The sequence below is a fragment of the Phyllostomus hastatus genome, unplaced genomic scaffold (assembly GCF_019186645.2).
Source record: "Phyllostomus hastatus isolate PE091 unplaced genomic scaffold, TTU_PhHast_1.1 phas_scaffold_11, whole genome shotgun sequence".
In the NCBI taxonomy this organism is placed as follows: domain Eukaryota; kingdom Metazoa; phylum Chordata; class Mammalia; order Chiroptera; family Phyllostomidae; genus Phyllostomus; species Phyllostomus hastatus.
The window spans coordinates 586,873-611,111 of NW_025334005.1; the positions used below are offsets into that span (position 1 = coordinate 586,873).

Genomic DNA, 24,239 nt, shown 5'->3' on the forward strand with positions numbered 1-24,239 from the left:
ACCACGGTGCCCTGGGGATTTCTGAAACGAACCACACCTGACCACTCAGTCAGGGGCACTGAGCTCTTTTCCCTTAGGCTGTCAAATAAAAAACCAACAACAGCCAACACAACAAGAGCTGCCCCGTGTGAATGACTCAAAACCACACCTATTTTTTGGTCAGATTGGCAAAAAAAAGCAGAATGTATTTTTTGGTGTGCTGCAGAATTTTAGCAAATAGTTCCTGTGTGCCCGCAGATGGAAAAGGTTGAGAATCGCTGCCTTACAGCGTGTGTTGTAAAGAGAGCCCCCTGGCGGCTGTGCGGAGAATGGCCGCGAACAGGGCCCCGAGGAGCCTGGGACGAACTGAACTGGCAAACAGGTGGTAGCAGGTAAGGTGGAGAGAGGCTTGTGGACACAAGGCCTTTAGACAGTTAAGTGGTCACACTTCAGAACGGACTGGGGCCCTGGCTGGGCAGCTCAGGTGGTTGGAGCGTTGTCCTGATACGCCAAGGTTGTGGGTTCCATCCCTGGTCAGGGCACCTGCAAGACTCAACCAGTGGAGGCATCTGCAGTAAGTGGAACATCAAATCAGTGTCTCTCTCTCTACCTGCCTTCCTCTCTCTCTCTAAAAATCAATCAATAAAAAATTTTTTTAGCCCTGGCTGGTGTGGCTCAGTGGATTGAGTGCTGGCCTGCAGACCAAAGGGTCGACAGTTTGATTCCCGGTCAGGGCACATGCCTGGGTTGCAGGCTGGGTCCCCAGTAGGGGGCGCTGGAGAGGCAACCACACATTGATGTTTCTCTTCCTCTCTTTCTCCCTCCCTTCCCCTCTCTTTAAAAAAATAAATAAATATAATCTTTAAACAAAAAAATTTTTTGAACGAATGGACTGGGCTTTGGGGTGGGGAAGATGTCAGGTGTCAAAGGATCATTATTTTTAAGATAAAGTCACGATTTTCATACAAATATAAAATGAACACACGTCAAAAATTTGTTTAACTTAATGAATGCAGCAATAAGGTGTTACAACTCATTCAAAGGAGAAGTCAAGGAATGCTGAAGCAAATTTGCAAAAACTGGTCTGCCCATAGGGCGAGAGCCAATCGCATTGCACTGGACACAACTGATTTACATCTCCCGGGACTCCAGTTCTCTGCATTGCCATCTGTCTGCTGTAGGTTAACTGGCACCTCCACGGAGGTATGCATCAGTCCAGGCAGAAACAAAAGCACACCTCCAAGGGGGGCTGCTGATTACCAGAGGCCCAGGGTTCTGTGGCAAGAGTGTCCAGAAATCACTTACCATCCTAAAGTCTGACATGTTCCCTCCCAAAAGGATGGTCCCAGCATCTGAGCAGATGCGCAGACAAGGGCCTGGGGGTGGCACTCAGATGGAGGGGAGAGAGTTAGAGTAGAGTTTGGGGCATGGTCCCTTGGAGGGGCCTGTGGCACCTTCGGGTGAGGTCCCAGAAGTCCTGCTGGAGAGCAGGCTTTCCAGCTGGGGCGCTGAGCCCAGTGGGACAAGGACAGGAGGCAGGGCAGGGGTCCACATGCAAGACACGGAGATGGGGGGGGGCTGGAGTGTGCACCGGGAACAGGTCGCATTCGTCGTGGCTGCAGACAGCGGTGGCGTGCGCTGTCACCGAGCTGGCTGCTCCGTGGACCAAGGAAGCCTCCCTTTCCACGTCACCTCCCATAGGAGCCTTCAGGCACCGCTGGGGACAGGAACAAGGTGCCGGGTTTGCAGAGGCCCTGAAGGCGGAGGCCCTGACGGCAAACCCCAGCCACCGCCTAAGAGGTGTGTGACAGTCGACAGCCGCAGCGCCCTCCCCTGCTTCGGTCTTCCCCTCCGTGCAGCCAGCACCCGCATCCTGGGGGGCCGCGTGTGGCTGGAGTAGCCCAGGGCCTGGCACGCAGCAGGGCCCAACAAGGGCTGGCCCGTCCTTGGCGCTGACAGGAGGAGAAAGCCCACGAGGCAGGCAGCCCCGCAAGGTGTCGCCCTTGTACCTAAGTGCAGACGGAGTCGATCAGAGAGGCTGGGCGCCCCTCCCGAAGCCACATAGCAAGTGGGCAGGACCCCAGCCCTGACCCACACGTGTGGCCTGGGGTCAGTCATTCCGAGCACCTGCCTTCACTCAGTCCCGCCCCCTGGTGCCCCACCTCCCCATCCCCCACCTCCAGTCCTACCTTTGCAAGAGCCTCACCTCAGACCCCAAGGCGAAACCCGGAGCCTCAGCCAATCAGCACACTGCATTCCTCTAGCGCTGATTGGCTCAGGGGTGGGCACATGCTCTGACTCGGCCCAATGGGACGTGAGCTCGCAGAGATTGGAAGACCCACGCAGGCAAGCACCTGGCCACCTGCGCCAGATGGAGGACAGGAGAGAGCAAAACGGGTACTTCCCCCTTCAAAGGAGTCTCCAATCCCAAAGCAAATTTTAAAAATTGATATTAAGTTAAAAAGCCAATACCCTGGAGAGTGAGAACACGATTTATGAAAGTTGACTTTTATATTGCAGGACGACAATAGGAGTATGATTGTAAAATCCTTGTATGTTTTGACAAGGAACCTTTATAAACTAAGGTCCAAAATGAACAAAACCAGACATGAATTTTTTTTTAATCTCACACGTGTGCTTTGGGCTGAATTATGTGACACCCCGCCCCCCCCCCATTCATTTGTTGAAGCTCTAGTGCCAGAGTTTGGGGGGCGGGGCCTCTGAGTGGTGATCAGGTTCAGGTGAGGTCAGGAGGGCGGGGCCTTGCTGCTGGGATTTGTAACCTTGTGGAAACACGGGGGAGCTGGTGCCCCCCCCCTCCAGGGGCCAGCGCGGCAAGAAGGCAGCGGTCCGCAGCCAGAATAGCCCTCAGGAGGGAGCCAGGTTGGCCAGCCCCTTGGTCTGAGATCCCTCTCTCCCTCCAGACCGTGAGAAATAAATCCTTGTTGTTTAAGCCGCCTTGTCCATGGTACTGCATTGCGGCAGCCCGAGCTAATACAATACGAAAAATGTGGTTATTGCCCTGGCTGGCGAGGCTCAGCAGATTGAGCTCCAGCCTGAAAACTGAAAGGTTGCCAGTTCGATTCCCAGTCAGGGCACATCCCTGGGTTGCGGGCCAGGTCCCCAGTTGGGGGTGTGCGAGAGGTAACGAATCGATCTTTCTCACACTTATGTTTCTCTCCCTCTCCTTCTCCCTCCCGTCCCACTCTCTAAAGTAAAAAATAAAACATTTACAAAAAGAAAAATGTAGTTATTGAAATGGTAAACCACAGATGAGGTCCACTCTCGATGTACATGGTTTTAAGGAGGAACTTTCTTAAGGAGCACATGGGTGATTTGCAAGCTGTTGCCAGGGGACAGCGCAGAGTCAGAAACAGATTCGAAGCAATAAAAAAAACCCCAAATTGGACAGAGCCTGTACGTCACGTGGAAGACCAGCTGAGAGCCCCATCTGGACTTCCAAGAACAGAGATGAACGGGAGGGCAGACACCAGGCCCGCGGCCACGAAGGAGGAGAAGTTCCAACGGTCAGGGGCAGACGGCAGCGTGCAGACCGCACGTGCTCCCCTCCCCCCAGAACGACAAATGAGGTCGAAAATGCACCTGGAAACATTCCAGTGACACTGCAAACTCGCAAGGAGCGAGGAGCCATAAGACCTGCCAGAACCATGCCCGGGCTGGTGTGGCCCAGTGGATTGAGTGCCTCCCTGCAAACCAAAAGATCACCAGTTCGATTCCCAGTCAGAGCACAGGCCTGGGTGGTGGGCCAGGTCCCCAGTTGGGGGTGTAGAGGAGGCAACCAATCTATGTATCTCTCGCACATCAATGTTTCTCTCCCTTCCTCTCCCTTTCTCTAAAAGTAAATAGATAAGCCACTGAGACTTCCAGCGGAGATGGAGGCGTAGGTAGACACATTGTGCCTCCTCGCACAACCAAAAGAAGGACAGCAACAATTTAAAAACAAAACACAGCCAGAACTGACAGAAAATCGAACTGTATGGAGGTCCAACAACCGTGGAGTTCAAGAAGACACACTCATCCTGACTGCGTCACAACGAACCAACGTGGGTTGCCCCTACCGAGGGGACACCTAAGGCTCCACCCCTCATACATAACAGGCGCATCAAGACAAACAAAATGGCCCAAACGAAAGAACAGATCAAAGCTCCAGAAAAAATACAACTAAGCAATGAAGAGATAGCTAACCTATCAGATGCAGAGTTCAGAACACTAGTAATCAGGCTGCTCACAGAACTGGTTGAATGTGCTCCCAAATTAGATGAAAAAGTGAAGGCTACACTAAGTGAAATAAAGGAAAATGTACAGGGAACTAACAGTGATGGGAAGGAAACTGGGACTCAAAATAACAGTGTGGACCAGAAGGAAGAAAGAAACATCCAACCAGAACAGAATGAAGAAACAAGAATTCAAAAAAATGTGAGGCTTAAGAACCTCCAGGACAACTTGAAATGTTCCAACATCCGAATCATAGGGGTGCCAGAAGGAGAAGAGGAAGAGCAACAAGTGGAAAAGTTATTTGAACAAATAATAAAGAAGAACTTCCCCAATCTGGCAAAGGAAATAGACTTCTGGGAAGTCCAGGAAGCTCAGAGAGTCCCAAGGAATTTGGACCCAAGGAGGAACACACCAAGGCACATCATAATCACATTACCCAAGATTAAAATGAAGGAGCGAATCCTAGAAGCAGCAAGAGAAAAGGAGAGAGTTACCTACAAAGGAGTTCCCGTCAGACTGTCAGCTGATTTCTCAAAAGAGACCTTACAGGCAAGAAGGGGCTGAAAAGAAGTATTCCAAGTCATGAAAGGCAAGGGCCTACATCCAAGATTGCTCTATCCAGCAAAGCTTTCATTTAGAATGGAAAGGCAGGTAAAGCGCTTCTCAGATAAGGTCAAGTTAAAGGAGTTCATTATCACCAAGCCCTTACTGTATGAAGTGTTAAAGGGATTTATCTAAGAAAAAGAAGATAAAAAATATGAACAGTAAAATGACAGCACACTCACAATTATTAACAACCACACCTAAAACAAAAACAGTATCAAACTAAGCAAACAACTAGAACAGGAACAGAACCACAGAAATGGAGATCACATGGAGGGTTATCAGCAGGGGAGAGGGAGGAGGAGAGAGGGGGAAAAGGTACAGAGAACAAGTAGCACAGATGGTAGGCAGAAAATAGACAGGGGGAGGTAAGAATAGTATAGGAAATGTAGAAGCCAAAGAACTTATATGTACGACCCATGGACATGAACTAAGGGAAGGGAATGTGGGTGGGAGGGGGCATGCAGGGTGGAGGGGAGTGAAGGGGGGAAGTGGAACAACTGTAATAGCATAATCAATAAAGTATATTAAAACAATAAGCCCCCAGCAGGAAAAGACAGATGGTTTTCGAAAGGACAGTTAGGCTTCGTGAGTCTCCTTCCTGACCTGCTTCTTGCGGTGTTTGCGTCTCGGTGCCGCCGACAGCGAGCTGTCTTCAGGAAACGCTGACATCGGGCACCCTGCCCCCACCTTCAGAGCTCCAGCTGTGATGCCAGACGGTCCATTCAAAGACAGCAGCCTCCCTGACTGCAGAGGAAAATAGGTGGTGTTCCTCTCCTACCCTCCTGACTCGACCTTGGTGCGCCCACGGAGGTCCCTGCTTTCAGGGACAGGGTGGGAGAATTTAAGAAACTCCACTGCCCAGTGGGTGGTGCTGCTGTGGATATGCACTTCCGGCACCTGGCACGGGTCAGCACACCCAGGAAACAAGGAGGACTGGGACCCACAAACATTCCCTCCGTGTCAGACCCCAGGGCCCCATTGCCCAGGACTAGGGGGTCTTCAAGGCTGACGAAGGCATCTCATTCAGGGGCCTCTTTATCGCTGATGAAAAGGGTATCCTTCGCCAGATCACGGTAAACCACCCTCTCGTTGGCCACTCTGTGGACGGTGAGGCTTGGAGACGAGTTCCGGCTTTCCAGTTCCTGACAAACACGGGGAAGCATGCCCAGCTGGCAGAGGACCTGGCCATGGGACCACCGAGCCCGACGCCCAGAAGAGCAAGGGATATTTTCTCCGAGCAGAAGTGAGCACCGGGCCATTAGAGGGTCATGGAGACAGTGTGCGGCCATGAGAACAAAGCCTGTCTTTTACTATTGTCACGCTTAAAGCACAAGACCTTAGATTTAGGCCGGATGGGGTCTGGGACCAAACAGGCCTTTGCTGCAGGGTCTGGGGGGGCCAGCCTTTCTTCTTCTGGAGGAAATGACCTGAACGTACGAAGCAGGCCGCTGACCTGCACAGTCGCGGGGCATTGCCATTTTTTGTGTGGTTCCCATTAAACTTGAACTGAGAGAAAAAAAAAAAGAAGGACAATTAGCTACAATTAGCTGCAGACCTGCCCTCTGCCCACAGGCCACCAGAAGACAATGGACCAGTGTCACTGATGTGACGAGGGAAAGTAACCGTCAGCCTGCAATGCGGTGGACAGCGTTTCCAACAGCTTGTCGCGGGTCGTTATGGTAACGGCCCCGGTCATGCACTGTCTCATGGTAATGGCCCGGGTCATGCACTGTCTCAGAATGCGTCTGCGTGTGGAGCCGAGGCCTTCGCAGAGGTCATCAGGGCAAAGTCGGGTTGTGAGGGTGGGCCCTGGTCCGACAGCACTGGGCGTCCTTGTGAGAAGAGGAAGAGCGGCAGGGGTGTGTCCGGACAGAATAAAGGGCACGTGAGGACACATGAGGATACACGAGGGAGAAGACGGCCATCTGCGAGCCAGGAGCAGCGGCCTCAGGAGGACCTGGCCCTGTCCGAGCCTTGACCTTGGAAGGTCCAGCCTCCGGGACTATGAAGAAATGAACGTGGCGGTGCTTTGTTGTGGCCGAATGAGCCGTGGCCTTGCCTCCGGTACGTGGGCAGGTCAGGCTCCTGTAACAGAGCACGGCGGACCCAGTGGCTTTTTCTTTTTCTTTTTTTATTTATTTTTAGGGAGAGGGGAAGGGAGGGAGAAAGAGAGGGAGAGAAACGTCAGTGTGTGGTTGCCTGTCACACGCCCCCCAGCGGGGACAACCCAAGGCCCAGGCCTGTGCCCTTTGGTTTGCAGGCCAGCACTCGGTCCACGGAGCCACACCAGCCTGGGCCCAACCGGTTACTTTAAAGCAAATCCCAGCCCTGGCCATTGTGGTTCAGTTGGTTAGAGTGTTGTCCCATAACCCAAAAGGTCGCGGGTTCGAGTCCCGATCAGGGCACAAGCCTTGGTTGCGGGTTTGGTCCCCCATCCCGGCGCATGCGAGAGGCAACCAATGGATGTTTCTCTCATATCGATGTTTCTCTTCCCCTCTCTCTGTCCCCCTTCCCCTCTCTCTAAAATCAATGAGCACGACCTCGGGTGGGGATAAAAACAAGAAAGGCAAAGCAAATCCCCGAGGTGGCTTTGTTTCACAGTTCCCCATGTGCATGCCCTTTCTGTTGTGGCCATAGTGGTCGCCTCGGCCCATCAACGCACTGTCCACGGCCTTCCCCGGGAAGCGGCGGACGTGGGTTTATTTAACTGACAACGTTGACTTCCCTGCTGGGAGGACCGGAGAGGGAGACGGAGGGGCAGGAGTGCTAAAACTGTCCGCTGCGGAGAAGCCTGCAGGCTGTGGCCGAAGCGGAGGAACGGAGAGGCCACAATCAGCGTGATTGACATCATCAGGAAGCCAAGCAGAGAGAACCGGGAAAACTGCCCTGGGTGGACGGGGGAGGCCCCGCCCCGCCGGGAGGTCCCGCCCCGCCGGGAGGCCCCGCCCCGCCCCGCCCCGCAGGCGCAGGGCGGGGCCCTGGCGTCTCACGTCACGCGGTGCGCGCGTCGCCACTCTATTGGCGGATCCACGATGGCGTCCTTCAGCCGTATCGGGCATGCCAGGCTGCAATTCCAGTTACAGCGATTTCAATGAACTAAAAACATAATTTATTTACATTATTTTATTTTTCCATTAAACACATTGTTTTTAATTAACGAGAACATTTTGTCTTACCCGAGGACAAGGACGTTAAGCAGGGAAGTCACGGCTGCCAACTGTCCCTCGTGGAGAGTAAAGGACTGTGTTCCGTCGGCTGCAGACGACCAAGGGCCAGACCGTGTATCTGGCGGGCGCCCGTGCACGGGGGCGGACTCGCCCCAGTGCGCCCGACGCCGGCCACTCTTCATGGCGGACGCGCTGTCCACCGCGCAGGAACAAAGCCCTCAACCCCCAGGCTGGGGCGCAGGCCTCCGCAGAGCCAGTGCTCCCCGCTGCCCCGCGGCCTCCAGCGCAGTTTGGGGGCACAGAGGACATTCCTAGGGCAGCCTCGCTGGGCAGAATCAGCTTCCTGTCTCACCCGTCTCCGCGGCCCTCAAAGGGCTGGGTGTTCACTGAGTGATTGTGAGGTTGCTTCCTAGCCCAGAAGCCCCGCACGGATACCGCCAGCCAGTGATGCTCTGCACACTCACGTGTGACCAACTGTCCCCAAAGCCAAGCCTGTTGCCCGCCAAGGGGCACTTCACTTTAAAGCATCCTCCGCTTTCCCCTGGGTCGCCCTCTGCCCCACCCCACGGCGGCACTGCAGACAGGCCCGGGCCACGCCTGGTGCGAGAACTCGTTGGTTGCCTCCCTGTCCTGGGCTCAGTGCCCTTCGGGTGACATTGGGTGTCCTCCTCCCAGGAGAGGGTGGGTCCCTTGGAGACAGCACCTCTTCTACCCGTCCTGGCGTCTCCAGAAGAAGAGCGTGACAGTGCAGTGGCCTGAACGCTGACCCCACAAAGATGTCCCCGTCCAAATCCGTGGAACCGGGGATGTGACTTTATTTGGAAAGGGGGTCTTTGCAGATGCAATTAAAGACATTGAGATGCGACTGTCCCGGATGGCCTGGGTGGACCGATGCCAGGTGCTCTTGTACGAGACAAAAGACAAGACACACAGACAGACCCCACGAAGACAGGGGCACAGACTGCAGGCACGGAGCCACCATCTGAAGCTGGAGAAAGACACGGACAGCCCCTCCCCAGAGCTGCAGGGGGTGCCGACCCTACCTTCTCTCCATGGCAGCATGCGACTGCAGCGGGCGGGCCCAGGCGTGCTGACAACTGGCCTTGCAGCGGTGCACAGGGTCAAGGACACAACAGAGCAAAGTCACCGGCTGCTCAGTCTCACCGAGTTCAGCTAGGGAAACACGGGTCTGAGACACCCACGTGTTGGTAGTCCCAACAACAGCAACAGTTGCAGGCAGGCCTCTGCCCTCCTGTCTGCCAAGGACATGGGGACCCAGGCTTGGCCTATCCCTGGACGAGGACAGGATTTAGGGAGCAGGGGCCAAAGAACAGGACCCGAACCCCACAATTTCCCTAAGAGGGACGATGAGAAGCTAGAGCTGAGAACCCTTAGGACAGCAGCCCTGTGACTGAGGAGCCTGAACAAGGACTTTCACGGCAGGAGGGGCGACCCCAGCGTCACTGCACCAGCTCGAGGGCTGTCCCCGTCCCACTCCCTGCAGGCCCCGGACTTTGGGTTTTTCTCAATGGACTTTTTAAAAGTGTAAGCGGAATCACGAAATCAAGTTTTAAGGAGGCGCCTGCATGGTAGTGATGCAATGAGGGCATGTTTGATGGCATGTTTGTTTCCGGAAGCCATGGGACACCCCAGGCTGGCCTGGCGTTGGTGAGGCAAAGCCAAGCGCCAGGGCACGAGGCCGAAAGCACTCGTGGCTATCAGTCTCACCCCTGCCCTGGTCCCGAGACTGGGAGATGCCCCACGGGAGGCGCCCTACGTTGGACCGGAAGCCGGGCAAGCACGGGGGCCAGAGAGGAAAGCACTTGGTTCACTTGGGGCTGAGCCCCAGCAGAAACAGCCAGAATGTGTCAGTACGTAAAGCAGACCCACGTCATTGGGTAGGGGAGTCTGGCAGCTCTGGGGGGACAGATGGGAACGTGGAACCCAGGCGACCAGAGCAGCGCCCACCCGACACAGCCCCGGGGGGAGAGAATGTCAGCCACCAGCTCTGTGCATCCCCAGACCCGAAGATGCGCTGGGGAGGAGGGGACTCACTGCCCAGTCCGCTAAAGCATCAGGAGCCTCTGCACCGCCCACCCTGCCACCCACGGTGCTGGGCGCCCCACCCAGAGCCAGCCTACAGCCCTGCCGTGGGGGGTGCTCCCTCCCCGCTGCCACGCTGCATGGGCGCGGGCCTCGGGAACCGCTTTGCGCCGTCAGGGCAGCAGGCTCCCTGGTTCCTGAGGCCACACATTGGGAAGGACGCAGCCCAGGTGCCACGCGGGGATCGTGTAGGGGGAGCGAAGAAGAACGCACAGACACTCCCTCCCAAGTCTTCTCGGCCACCGAGAGCTGCCTATCTGTGGACGGGGGCCTGTTCGGGGCCAGGCTCCCGCTAGGACCGAAGGGACCACCTCTGGGCCTCCAGAGCCGGGGGCAGGGACCACCGGGCCTTCCTGTGGGCGACACTGACACTACCTCCACCCTCCGCCTTTCTTATCCCGTCAACTGGCTTCCGTCGAGAGGTCTCCTCCTGGGGACAGGGCGTCTGTGCATCGGCGCCAGCACCAGCCTGGAGCGGGTGGCCACCCGAGGCCCGGTGACAGCTGGCTGTGGCCGTTGAATGGCAGTGGGAAACTCCTGAGCACTTTATTGAGAGACAGCAATAAATAACACTGTGATAAAAAGGGTTCGAAAGTAGGCTGTACACGCTTGGTTACAGAATCAGGAGTTCACAAAAGGTCACAGAAAAACAGAGGTGGCGGTGAATCGCACAAGCCCCGGCAGCGGGACGTGCTTGTGAAGGCACGTGTCCGTCTGTCCCCGCCGTGGCTGCGTGGGGACGAAGGCGCCGCTGGCTGCATGCCGCCCTGCCGGCCGTCCGACTCAGCACGCAGAAAGGAAAGTGCCCCTGGCCGCTCGGACCGCCCGAGACGGCTGCATCACAGAATCTAAAAACACACGACTGGGTCCGTCCTTGAACACGTTTGCAAACACATGTAAAAAGATGATGTAAGAAAAGTAAGGCCTTTATTTTTCTCAGGATCTCGTGAGTCCTCTCCGCGCCCCGAGGCCGCTGCGCTGACCACGCGTCCCTCCGGGGCTGGTCCTCGCGCGGGGGTCTCGGGGGAGCGTGGAGGCCGCAGGCTCCCCTGCCTGCTGCTTGTCCTCTGGCTGAGCGCCGCCCCGGCTCGCGGCTTCAGCCGGGCCCCGCCACGGGCCCCGCTGGGCTGCAGAGACGGGCCGCGGGGCAGCGGGCCGGGCCTGGGGTTGGGCCCGGTGTCCTGGTGACGTGTCCACAGTCCAGAAGGGAAGCTGGTCTCTGGCACGAGGTGTGGTCTCGCTGCGGGGAGAGCACCCCCGACGGACAGAGGACCGTGAGGTCAATCTCGGAGCACAGCTCGCTGGGGCTGCCGGAGACCAGGGCTGCGCGCCTCAGGGTGACAGCTGGGCAGCGAGGCTGCGCTCCCAAAGGACGAAGCACTGGGTCGGGGTGACTTTACAAGCGCGGTGAAACCCTTCGCTCCGGCGCGGTTTATTATTAAAAAATTACACAATAATAATTACAGTAAATGCATAATTTACAAAAGCCCTATATTTGTCCATAGGATTTATACATACAAGCATTACAGTACATTCATCGGAAAGACTAAAATTAGACGTAGGAACATGGATTGATCTGAAAGGATATTTATAGCCTGGATATACATGAAAAAGTAAGTAACTATATAAATGAAGGCATAAGTTTACATAAATATAAGAAACATTAAATTCTAAAATATTTTCTTTAGGGGAGCCGTGAATTTCTCACTAGTTAAAAACTCTGTAATAAAATATCTCAGGGTCCATGTAACGAGTGTGAGCAGGCTGCAGGTCCGCGGAGCCCGGGGGCCGTCCCGGCGTCACCGGTAGAAGTAGTGCGGGTACACTGGAAGAGAGCAGGGAGCCCGTGAGCCCGCCCGCCCGCCCACCTGCGGGGAGCAGCGCCCCTGGCGCCCTCGGTGCCCGCCCCAGCGCGCAGGCTGCCGCTGCCGGCGCCGCCGCCACAGCCCCCCCGAGCAGGCTCACGGAACAGCAAGGGCTGCGCCTCAACGAGGGTGTTCCCTGACTGAGTTTGTTTTGTCTAAAAGTCGCCAATTAAAAAAAAAAGAGGACAAGCCCAACCCACTGCTCCGGCTGCGACAGGAGGGCAGCCCGGGGCAGCGCCCCTCCGGCCGGCAGGGCAGCGGGCTCGGGCTGGGCCCACCCCCCACCCCCGTGTCCCAGTGCCCCGCGACCGCAGCCTGGCGCTCCCCCGCCCCCAGAGGGCACCGGCAGGCGCGGAACGGAGCCAGCAGTCCCGGTTCCAGGACAAAGAGGGAGCGCGCTCTGCCCCCCGGAGATCGAGGACACGCGGGCCTATCCGGTGGCCTGGAAGCACACGACGCCGGAGTCACCCACCGCAGCAGGTGCGCAGCGGCCCGCGAGTCTGCGTGTCTCGGCTCCCTGGAGGAACCGAGGCCAGCAGCGCCGCCCGGCCGCCGGGCCAGGCCCCACACGGCCGCGGGGCGGCACCACGCTCTACTCACCCGCAGGGCCTCAGCAGGAGTAGGTCCTGACCGTCGCGGAGTCCAGCCGCTGCGTCCCCGACACACTGCCTGCTGCGACACCCGCGGGGGGAGCGTGCAAACACAGCATGCAGTTAGTACGGCCACCGCACGAGGCCCGGGCACGCGCGCGCACACCCACAGCAGCACCCGCCGAGGGCTCCGGGGCGCCTCGGAGCGGGGCTGGACAGGCCGGAGGAAGAGCACCCCGTGTCACCAAGCACAGCGTCCCTACACGGCGCTTCGCCTCCCGCGCAGCCCCGGGCGTCACACCAGCTAATTCCGAAAGGGCCACCAGGCGCCCCAAGATGTAAGACCACGTCACTGCGAGCATCTCTGCGAGTGGCAGCTGCTCATGGTGGCAGCCTGGTCTCCCCGGGACCGTCTGGGGAGCAGAGCAGCTGGGCCCTCCTCTCGGCCTTACGCACGGGCTCCGTCGGACCCGGGGGTGGCGTGAGCGCGGTCGGGAGGGGGGAGGGACCCCACCCAGCCCCCCTCCACACCTGCTCTCCCCGGGAGGCCCCACGGGCAGTCTAAGGGGCCCCTGGGCTGCAGTTTCGGGGTGAGGACTAGAGAACAATGGCGAATCCAGGGAGACTGAAGCCCAGTCCCAGTTTCTAGGGGAGACAGCGCACTCCCCGACTGACGGGCTGAGCCGCGGCCCAGGACTCCCTGCGGGCCGCATGGGGAGGCGGGGGCAGGGGCCCCAGCCACACCTGTCCTGCACACTGGGAACACCCCCCTCGCCGGTGCTCTGCCGTGCGTCTGGAAAGCACGTTGAGACGGCTGGGGCTGCTGGTGGGGTGGTCAACTGCCTGGCCCCCTCCAGCCCCAGGAGCCTGGGCGGCCTGCAGCAGTCACCCCGCACCCCTTTATTTAAAAGCCACGGACTGCGTCCGCTTTACCAGGCTCACGCCCCAGTCACCAGACGGGGCAGGAGGGCACCTCCACGCAACGTGCTCCCCACAGCTTTCCCTAGGAACGTGGGCACATCCCTGTCTCTGCCCGGGAGCGCCTCCTCGCTCTCAGACAGCACGGGGGAGAGGACAGAGACAGAGAGAGACGTGGGCGCGACAGGAGCGCTGACCGGCTGGCCCCTGGGCACCCCGCAGGGCGACAGAGCCCACGGTCGGGGCGTGCGCCGTGGCCAGGGGCCAGCCTGCACACTGTCAGCCACGGGACGGCGCTCCCACCCATGGAACCACGCTGGCCGGGACTCTGGAAACGCTGCAGCCGCCCTCCACGTGACTCCCAGCACTGCCGGTGCGACTGAGCGGGGGGCAGGGGGGGGCAGGGGCGGGGCTGTGGCGAGGAGGGCGGGACGAGGCGATGCGAGCAGACCGCACGAGCAGACCGCAGGTGGAAGGCTAAGGCTAAGTTTCAGATGACACTCCCGAGGGGTGAGCACCATCACTGCCCCTCGACAGGGAACAGTGGCTTTTTAAGGAAAAGCCGCCGCGCCCCCGCGTCACGCGCGGCCCTGAGCTCTGCCTGCCAGAGACGCCGCTTCTGCGTGAAGCCGCTGCCGCCCTGTGGGCCCTCGTCACAGGCGTCCGGGGCCACACGGGCGCCACGGACACGCGCTCCTCTCTGCGTTCCTGCGGACAAGTGAGGCCGACCCTCCGAACCGCTCACGGGAGGGGCCGATACCGTGACGCGCGGCAGAACCCCACCGGGGCCACTTGTGACCTTCTTGAGCCTGCTCCCGGGCGCGGAGTCCCTTGTGGCTGGCACGCGACCCCAGGGGCCGGGCCAGGCGCGGCTCAGGGGCGTGACGGGGTGGCCCATTGAAGCGCCGCTCCAGCCTGGCACCCCAAAGTGGCAGAGCGGGACCCTGCCTGCCGCCGAGTGGGGGTGGCCAGAGCCAAGAGGCCTGTGGGTAAACCGAGGCCAGCTCGCCACCGGCGCTGTCCCCGAAGCACCAAGCTGCCCGAGGCCGCAGGCCAGGCCGCCGCGCAGGGACGGCCGCCGGGGCTGCCGCGGTGCTCCTCTCTGCCCCTCCCCGTCCACGACACAAAGTGACCTGGGGGTCACGGGGGTCACGGGGGTGGGGGGGTGGTCACAGCGGGGGTGGGGCCGGGCGGAGCTCCCGGAGGGGTGTGGTGCTGCTGCTGCGCGGCCCCGCCACGGTCGGGGGAGGACCCGTGTGAGCTCCAGGAGGGCGGGGCCACTGGGTGCCCCGAGGACGTGCAGTGCGGCTGCATCATTCGGGAGAACAGGAATGTTCCACCAGACGGGAACTTAAAAAACCCTCTATCGTCATTACACTCTTCTAAACAGACGTTAGGGTTAGTTTCAAGGCATTTAAGCCCAGGCATGCAAGAGCACTCAGACACCTCGGAACTCGGTGAGCAGGTCATTCCGGACCGTGCCACGGGGCGCCGCCGGGGCGTGCGCGGCCCACCTACCGTCCAGCTGCATCTTCTTTGGCTGCACGGAGGGCGAGGACAGGGAGGAGGGGACCCGGAAGTTCGCGGGCAGCGTCTCCGCCGAGCCGGCCGCCAGGCCGCGCACGTCCTTTGGTCTGAACTTCTTCCTCCAGGAAGGGGCCCTCCTGAAGGCTTTGTCGTCCTCCTGGGACACCGGGGGGCAGAGGCCGGGAGGCCGCGTGACCAAGGACAGGAAGGGGCAGTCGGGCGACCAGCCCTTCGCTGACGGCCAGACTCACGGCCGCTTTTCCGGCCGCTTGTCCGTCAACACGCCCTAACGCCCCCGTGGCCTCCGGACCCCGTGGGGGCTCTGCCGCGGGGCACCCTCCTCCGCCCCGTCACCGCGCCTCACTCCCCGTCTGGCAAGAGCCGCCCTCCCTGCGCGAGGAGGCGGCGTGACTGCCGCACGAGCAGCCGCCCGGCCGTGCACAGCCGCCCTGTGCCGGGACAGAGCCCGTGGGCACTTCCCACGCACGTCCCCTTTGCCACAGCCGACGCCGAGGGGAGCGGTGAGCAGCAGTGCGGGAGTGGACCAAGGCGCCAGGGATTCGTGGGCGTTCCGGGTTCTACACGTGGACTCCTGCGACGGCCCCCCCCCGCCCCGCCGCTCAGGGCCCCGCACGGGGACAGGACAGCCCGCTGTCCCCAACACGTAACTGAGACAGGACTCCGTTCTCGGGCCACAGCCAATGTTTTGTGAAAAACATTTTTGAGGGGCATCAAAAGTTAAACAGCAAAAATAAAAAACAAAAACAAAAACAAAAACAAACCTGTCTTACTGAAAATACTTCCTTAACAGCTTATTTACTAGAAAGATTTCAAGACCCGAGCCCGGCCGGCACAGGAGAAGCCGCCCCGCTCCCCCCCCACCCCTGCCCCGCAGCGGCTCCCGCGGGGACAACGCAGGGGCGGACAGGGAGGGCGGACTCCAGCGGCGTCGGGCTGCAGACTCACCTCAGTGAGCCGCCGGTCGGTCCCCAGGACCAGGAGGTTGTTGAACTCTCTTTCCAGGACGGCACGGGCCTGCAACCACAGAACACCCCCCGGCTGCAGCCTGACCCGTGGGACGTCCAGGCGTCACCACCACTCTGCGGACCGGGACCCGGACGGCCCTGTGAGGGGCCCCGTGTGCTCGGGGCCGGGGCTCTGACGTGCGGTCCGAGGGCAGGGCGCTGCGTGGGCTAGTGCGGGCAGGGGCGCGGGGCGGACGGGCGAGGGTGAGGGACACACCATCTCCTGCCGAGGAGGACCCCTCCCTCCCGATGCTGAGGTGGGCCCGCGAGTCGGGACGCAGGAGCCTGGGAGCAGCCCCTCCCACGGGAGGGCCGGCCGACAGCGCCGGTGCGCGCGGGGAGCGGCGCGGGTCCCGCCGTCCCGTTAGCACGAGACTCTCACGCCTGCCCCAGGGGCCGGAGAGGGGCCGACGCAGACAGCGGGCACCCGGCCCTGCTGGTCCCAGCCGCCCCAGGGCGCGCCAGGCAGGCACGGGAGGCCTGACGACAGCGGGCGGTCTGCGGAGCTGGTCCGCGGGCGTTACCTGGGTGTTCTGCGTGGGGATCTGCAGCAGCAGGGCCAGCACGCTGAAGTCGAAGGTCTCGTCCAAGGCCATGAGCGCGCCGTGCACCCCGCTCTCCAGCAGATTGTTGGCGTACTCCTTCAGGCTGATGGACAGCACCCAGCGGACCACGCGGTCGTTGGTCCACACGAGCACGTCTGCGGGGCGGGGACAGCGGCACCGTGACCCCGGGGGCCGTCGCACCACGCATCCTGGAGCGCGGAGTGAGGGCTCCCGCTCGGAGGCGGCCCTTCAGACCCCGGCCTCGCACTGCACAATGTGGGCACCGGCCGCCTCCAGGCGCGGGAGGCCTCCCCTCCGCCCGCGACCTCCAGGGGCCCAAGGGCGCTGCCGTGTGCGTCTGACGCCCAGAGGACAGAGGAGGCGGCGGCTCCCTGGAGCAGACGCTGACCAGAGAGACGAGGGCTTGCACGCCCAGCGGGCGCCCACAGGGTTCACGGAGGACACGGACAGACCTCCTCCGTCCCCACAGGGCCGGCCCCAACACGCTCAGGGCAACACGAGCCCCCCCCTGGGGTCCTGAAGCCTTTTCCCTCGTCCCATTTTAAAAAGAGAGACGCTTAGGGATGTTCGCCAGCATACCAGAAATCTGGGGGGAAGGTCTTCTGCACAACAACAAATCACTAAGCTCACTCTAAAACCCGTCTAAAATACCCAGAGGCGATCGCCCATTACCTTCAAGGACAGCTTTCGCCGACCGCACAAACAGGGCAAGTGGGCAGAGAGAACGGGGGAGACAGGCTCCCCCGCTTGGTCTCCGAAGCCTTTTCCGGACGCAGGACACGCCCAGTGTGAACGCCAGCTCACGGCTGTGCTCGGGGTCCACGTGACCTCACACACGGCCAGACCGCCCCTTCCACGCCGTGCCCCCCCCGAACCCACTCTCACCCCCCACTTCGCTCTCAGGAAGGGCCGGGAACCACACCCACAGGCCCGCCCTACGGGGCTGTGACGAGGAGCGAACACATGAACCCAAATGGGGGGGAGCCCTGGTCTCCCCTCCCCGCCCACCCCGCCCACTTCCCTCAGGGAAATGCCTCTGTCTCCCCCACGCTGCCCTGCAGCCCTGCGGAGGGGCCGCTCCCTCCGCCCAGAGCACGTGGCCCCGCTAGGTTCTGTGCTTCGGTCCCTGGGTCTGAGGCTGGCGCGGCGCGCACCCTCGGTCTGGTGAGCGAGGGGGGCGGGCTCCTGCCCCCCTGCCCCGCACAGCAGACGAGCCGCGGGCCCACGCCTGAGGCCGGCATAGGGGTCGGCCCCAGCGCGCTGGCCGCCCGAGGATGCGAAAGGCCCCGTCTCGCCCACCCCCGAACGACACCCCCTTCACTCAGGGCCTTTCCCATTGGGTTTCAACCAGGGAACGGTGGGGGCCGTGACCCCCCCGGGAGCAGCGACGCTGGACCAGCGAGACGCAGCGCGCTACCTTTGATCTCGTTCTGGCTCTCTTCCCGTCTCCTCTCCAGTTCCTTCCGGTCGTAGTTCAACCTTCGCAGGCACATGATCCCGCACTGGAAACTGTTTCTGTGTGACACAGACGTAACGGCGACCGTTAGAAACCACCAGACGCGGCAACAGCCCGCAGGCCCCGCCGCGCAGGGGGCGGCGGCCGGGCGCACCGGTGGAAGCTGTCCACCATCTTGAGCTGGCCGCGCAGGTCCTTCTTGGTCAGGTGGTCCAGCATGCGCGCGTCCACCAGGCACTCCATGAAGTAGCTGCGGTACTGCGGGAGGCCCAGGCTGGGCAGCCACTCGTTGCCGATCCACTCGTGGTTCATGTCCCCGTAGGCCAGCGTCTGCGGTCAACGATGGGGGGCGGTCGTCAGTCCGGGGGCCGCGGGAGGGGTCGCGAGAGCAGCTCACATCCCCGGACCCGGTGGCTCGTCTGTGACTCAGTCCCGAAGCTCAACCAACTCACGGACGACACCCGTCTTTGTAACTTCCAAACAGTTCGCTCTCCCATCAACTAACTACCCTTCCAGTGTGTTAGTGAAATCTGACACAAGAAGAATTACACGATTAACAACCTACCACGCCTCGCTTGTGTGTGCAAATGTGACCTGCCCGCCGCAGCAGGACAGCACGGGACCACCCACCCGCCGCCTCTCCGGGGCCGTGCGCGACCGCAGGGCCCCGCCGGGGAGCAGCCGCGGCTCATGAACAAGTTTGAGGGGCCAGCCCAAGCCCTCGCTACACACAGCTCCAGCCGGTTTTAGTTCTAACATTTCGTTTTCTAAATTTCCTTAGTAAGACTTGTTATCTGTTCACTTCAAAACCAGTTAAAAAGGTGAACCACAGCAGCCTTAGGAGACAGAAGAGGGAGAAATCTGTGGGCTGAGAGGAGGGCGCACGCCTGGGCCCCGCAGGAGGGCCCGGCCCGAAGGGGGATGCCCCCCACCCCCCGGGGAGCCCGTGGGAGCCCCACGGCACCACCACCTGGCCGCCCGGACATCCGGCAGAGCCCCCACCACGACAAGGGCATGGGGGCTCCCGCCCAGACAGACAGTCTCTGCATGCGAGGAGAGTGAAATCATACAAATTACGTTCCTCGACCGCAAAAGAATTAAGTTAGAAATCAGCAGTGAAAATGTATCAACAACCAATTGTCAAAGAAGAAATTCTAGGGGGAATGAGGAAATTTATTCGACTGAATGACTGAAAATGCTCGAAAACTGTTAAAGATATTTAAAAGCTAAAGCAGTACCATGAGGGAAATTTACAGTATTAGACACTTACGAGGAAAGGCCCCAAACCAACAATCTAAAATTCTACCTTAAGAAACTTGAAAAAAGGGTGAATGGAACCCACAGAGCAGCAGCAGGAAGAGAAAATAAAAGAGCAGAAGCCAGCGGAGCAGAAACCAAGAAGACTGAACACGAGACCGAGACCTGGTTCTTCCCGGCCGCCCGCCCGGCCGCCCCCGGAGTCACGCAGAGGAGAGGGGGCCCGTGCCGACACTCAGGACGCCGGGGTGGGGCCGGGAGGGGGGGCGGTGTAGAGCGCCATCCCGACGCCCCAAGGCCATGACGAGGTGGCCGCCCAGGCAGGGACTGGGCAGGAACAGCCGGCCAGCGGACGAGCGCGTCGGGCAGTGGCACCGCCAGTCCACGTTCCCCTCCCTCCCCGCCCCTCTCTGCAGTCGGCTGTTAGAAGAGGAAGGGAAGGGGGCGAGGGGCGGACGCCACGGACCCCGGAGCGGGGGCGAGGGGAGACTGCGCCAGCGCCCGGGAGCGACTCAGGCGAGGCAGCCAGCGCCCCACGCCCCTCTGGCGAGAGCCCGCGGCTGCAAACCTCCCCGCTGACGACACCTCTGCCCCAAGGGCTTCGCGGCGACCCCGCCAAGGCCCCTGCGGAAGCCCAGCAGGGCCGCCGCAGCGTCCCGAGGGGGAAGGGGTGCCACACACGTGCCACACACGGCCGCGCGCGCGGTCCCGGAGTCGAGCCCGGTGCCGTGTCACAGGGAGCCCGTGGGCCGACACCCCGCACAGACCAGACGCACAGCTCCTTGCAGAGCGCGGGCCGGGCAGAGAAACGCCAGGAGAACAGGACGGGTCGGGGGAGCTTCCCTCGGGGACTCAGCGCGGGGTCGGCACCTGAGCGTCAGTACAACTCCCCGCACGAGTGCCCAGGAGACGGAGAGCGTGGCATCACCTCAGAGGCGTGGGCGGCGCTGGCGACACCGGCCCTTCCTATACGGACGCCTCGGCCTCCTCCGAGTGGCAGAGACCACCTTGTCTGATGGGGCTGGTCTCCCCGGACGCAGGGCGGTCACCACCCCAACACACTCCCTCCCCAGGAGCGGGAGCAGAGGAGGGTGTCTGTCGCTCCACCTGGCAAACTGCAGGGACAGGGGCCGGGCCTGTGGCGAGCGAGGAACCACCAGCTGGCCAACAGCGCAGACCGGAGGCTGCAGAGCCGCCGCCAGCAGCGCGGAGCTGCGTTCGGTCAGGCTGCAGGACCCAAGGTCAACACGAGAAATGAACTGGAAACCGACGTTTTCAAAACGCCACTTACGATGCCACGGAAGACCACGAGCGCCTCGGGGACGTATCGAACACAGCCCGTGCAGGCCCCGCCCGGGGGCGAGAAGAGCAGGTGGGCGCACGTGCGCACACAGGAAGATGAGTGGCGCCCAGTGGTGCCGGTCCTCGGAGACGGCCTCACGCGCAGGAAGCCGTGCGTGCCGAGCCGCGGAAACAGGACTCCGCCCACCGCCACGTCGGGCATGCCCTCCAACAAGGACCCCGGAGCCGCACAGGGAAAAGCGGTCTCCCCGTGGCCGCCCCACGCAGCCGCGGCCGAGGGACACAGCGCACACCTCGGGACGCCGCCACGGCGCGGGAGTGCCCGGCACTGCCTTCTCCGACGCACTGCGCCTTCTCGGACGGACACGGAACGCAGAGGCGCTTCTCAGCGGGGACTTCCCCGGGGGCGGAGCCCGCTCCACGCGCGTCTGCTCGCTCTCCTCTCCGCACGCCTCTCCGTGGTCGGCGACGGGAGCTCCGGGGCGGCCAGGCCGACCCGGGGAGACCGGGTCCCCGGGGCTGCGGCCCAGCTCCTGGGCAGCGCGCGTGGCAGGGCTCTCACGGTCAGAGGCCCACGGGCGACGGCGGACGGCTGCAGCCCGGGGCCTGCGCTTCCGCCGCGGAGGGACACGGCCTCGGTGCGGGCTGCCGAGCCCTGCAAACTGGGGGGTGTGGGCAGGGACCGCGGCTGTCCCGTCCACGGCCGCGCCTCTGGGGAGCGGCGGTCTCGCGGACACCCTCGGAAGTGCCCACTGACCGGCGCATCGGTGGCTCTGACTGCACCTGGCTGCCTTCCTCCCCCAGGGCCAAGGGCACCTCACACTTGCCCACCCCCGCCCCCCGCTCCACAGCTGGCCGCGGGGGGCCAGCAGAGAAGCACGGCTGCGCCCGGCGGGGTCACCGGCACCAGGAGGCCTCTCCACCTTCCTCTGCTCTGGAAGCCGAGCATCCCCCACGGGGGCCCAAGACCCCCTGCTGGCCGACCTGGCACCTGGGCTCGGGTCTCCCCCGCTCGGGCGTCCGAGGCACAGAGCGAGGGTCCGGCTGCTCTGCTGCACACGCCGGCACTCTGACGGGGGTCCGCGCTGCGGAAGGGGCCGGCGCTCCAGCGTCCGTGGAGCGCGCCTCTCTCGCTCACCGAGGGCCGCACCCGGCCCCGGGACGGCGCACTGACTGGGGCCGACGGCTGACAGGACATCTCTCTGGAGCGGCGGCACAGACTGGGGGTGGGGGTGGGTGGGGGGTACAGGGGCTCAGAGAGTCGCGTCCCCTCTCCTCCTCTGCTGACGAGAGGGTAGCAGGTGTTTCGGCCGACAGCTTGCACTCGGGAAGGTCCAAATTTAGCACGATCGCTCCTTCACACAGGCAAGGCGTCCCCAGACCTGCCCCCCAGGCCTTCGATGAGAGCCTCGGGAAAAACAGCCTGCCCACGGTGCAGGCAGCCGCGCCGCTGAAGTGGGCGGCTCGTCGCACACGGTGCCGGGGGCCCCACGGGAAGCCACGGCGCCAGCACGGCCCCCGACAGTGGGGACAGACCTTCCCGGGCTGAGGCGCTGGGCCGCCCAGTGTTCAGGAACACGCCGGGCGGAGGAGGCCTGGTTCCCTGGGCAGCCCGAGGAGGAGAGCTCACCGAACACGGCCGCAGACAGAGGGCGCCCCGGAGCCCCCGCCCGCGCCGGAAACGGGCCAGGACGAGGTTCTCGGAGCAGCAGCAGGCCGTGCAACTAGCACGGCCCCGGGACACATGAGCTCAGGGGCCGGGACCGAGCCACGGGACGGTGTGCGAAGGGGGGCCCGCCCTGGGGCGGGTGGTGGCCGCGTGCGTGAGCGGGCAGCGCGGGGACGGTCAAAGTTGTCCATGAGACGCGCCCTCGGCACTCCCGGGCCCTGCGCTCTGCTCTGACTGGTGCCCTCACCTCCCTGGCGACACTCCGAGAAGTTAAGGTGTTAAAAACGTCAAGAAAAGTAAATTACAAGTGGTCATACTCCAATTCTTTTTGCTGCTGTACATACAGTGAAGGATAGATTATAGAAAGTCTCCAACCTGAGCCCAGCTTCCCTCCTCATCCTCCTGGGTTACGTGGTTAGGATGCAAAAGAACACAACCGTTAGTGCTGGTGAGCGGGGGCACACGCACGTGCCGAGTGCCGGCGGCCGCGGCGCCCAAGCCTCATGCACGACCCATGCACAGTCCCAGCCCCGTCCCGCATGCAGGCGCAGGCGTCCCGTGGCCGCACGGCCGCGGGGGGAGCGTGCGGGGGTGGGGCCCTCACGGCGTGGGCTCCCCTCGGGGAGAGGGAGTCCCATCTACTCTACAGGGAGCCGGTCTGCCGGCTCTGACAAGCCTACCACAGGACGACACACAGACGCTGCTACTGCCCCCACCTAACTAACGCCCAAGGGCATGCTCATCCGGAACAGCCGATGCAAACGCTGTTCCTGGCGCGGCTGAGCGGGGAGGCCCGTGGGCGGCGCGCCGGCGGGACTGACCGTTTGCGGCGTGGCTGCGAGCGTCTCCATCTCCTCGTGCGTGAGCCAGACATTCCCCGTGGTCTGGGGCGACCCCAGCGACCAAGCGCATCCCAGGCAAGGGCAGCAGTGACAAGGAGGAAAGGCGGCAGACAGGTGAGCCGCGGGCACGCGGACGCAGCCGCTGGAGGCCGCCTTCCTTGCAGAGGCCCTCACCGGGACGGCACGCCGACCCCCGCTTCCCCCCCCCGAGGGCAGCCCCACCTCGGGGGCACTGCGCCGTCGGGGGCATGGGAAGAGGAGCCCACCGCTGCTGGTGTGACCGCCATGCTTACCTCCTGCGGCGTGCAGACGACACAGGGGGGACATGCATTTCGGCTCCTGAGCACTGACCAGCAGCTCGGTGCCCCTGACATGGCCTGAGCCAGCAGAGCGCCCCGAGGGCCCGGACAGAAGCTGACTGTGGGAGGGGGGCCGGCCCAGCGGGGGGGCCTCTTGGCCTGCACGGCCTCACCCGGGGCAAGGGGGGAGGCCTCGGCCCGGGCCTCACAGCACGCAGGGGCCCCCTTGGGAGGGCGGTGCTCTGCGTCGCTCTCCGTTAGGAGCTGCGGTCACCGAGGCGCTCTAGAGCCACCTGCATCTCTGGGAAGGCCGCTCGACCGGAGCCGGGGCACGGGGACTGGAGGAGCTTCTGGGACCACGGCCCCGGGGAAAGGGCCGTCTGCCCAGCAGGCGAGTGCGCGGGGCTGCCGGCCGGCACCGGGGGCCCTCCCCGAAGACGCACGTGGGGCAGACGCGGAGCAGCGGGGTCCGAGGCAGGCCCCGGCCGGCTCCGCAGACGGCCCGTCTGTGGGCTCGGGCTCCGGCCGAGGTCTCCCTTCCGAGTGCACTGAACTCACCTGGCAGGCGACCTCTTAGGTCAGCTCTCCACCGTGCCAACCCAGGGGACCCCCGTTAGGGACTTTCGTGGTCTCCCCACGCCTGCCCGCGTGGGGGCTGCTTCGCCCCGAGTGCCCAGCGGCTCCAGCCCCCCAGCGGGAAGCAGCGGCCGATGGGCGGCTCCGGCCAGCAGAGAAAAACTGGCCGCGACCCGAGCTCTCTCCCGTCACTTTTTTAAAACGTACGTCTAAACGTGACCACCGCTCTTCCGCGTGTCCGGGAACCCCTCCCTCG

At 62.2% G+C, this 24,239-nt stretch overlaps 1 protein-coding gene across 9 annotated transcripts in view; it reads right to left on the reverse strand.

The window, feature by feature from the left end:
* Positions 1-11,001: 11,001 nt before the first annotated feature.
* The window catches only part of PPFIA1 (PTPRF interacting protein alpha 1), a 56,242-nt gene continuing 43,004 nt past the window's right edge, over positions 11,002-24,239 (reverse strand). For 2 of the 9 annotated variants that reach the window (XM_045854929.1, XM_045854922.1), the window contains 8 exons: positions 23,088-23,150; positions 18,193-18,368; positions 18,000-18,097; positions 16,541-16,716; positions 15,958-16,026; positions 14,983-15,148; positions 12,557-12,625; positions 11,002-11,916 (listed from right to left, as the gene is read on the reverse strand). In XM_045854929.1, the coding sequence (XP_045710885.1) occupies positions 12,567-12,625; positions 14,983-15,148; positions 15,958-16,026; positions 16,541-16,716; positions 18,000-18,097; positions 18,193-18,368; positions 23,088-23,150 (807 nt within the window). In that variant the 3' untranslated portion in view covers positions 11,002-11,916; positions 12,557-12,566. Of the gene's footprint in view, positions 11,917-12,556; positions 12,629-14,982; positions 15,149-15,957; positions 16,027-16,540; positions 16,717-17,999; positions 18,098-18,192; positions 18,369-23,087; positions 23,151-24,239 lie in introns of all 9 variants that reach the window. The other 7 variants (XM_045854925.1, XM_045854921.1, XM_045854926.1 and 4 more) reach the window with 5 other exon arrangements.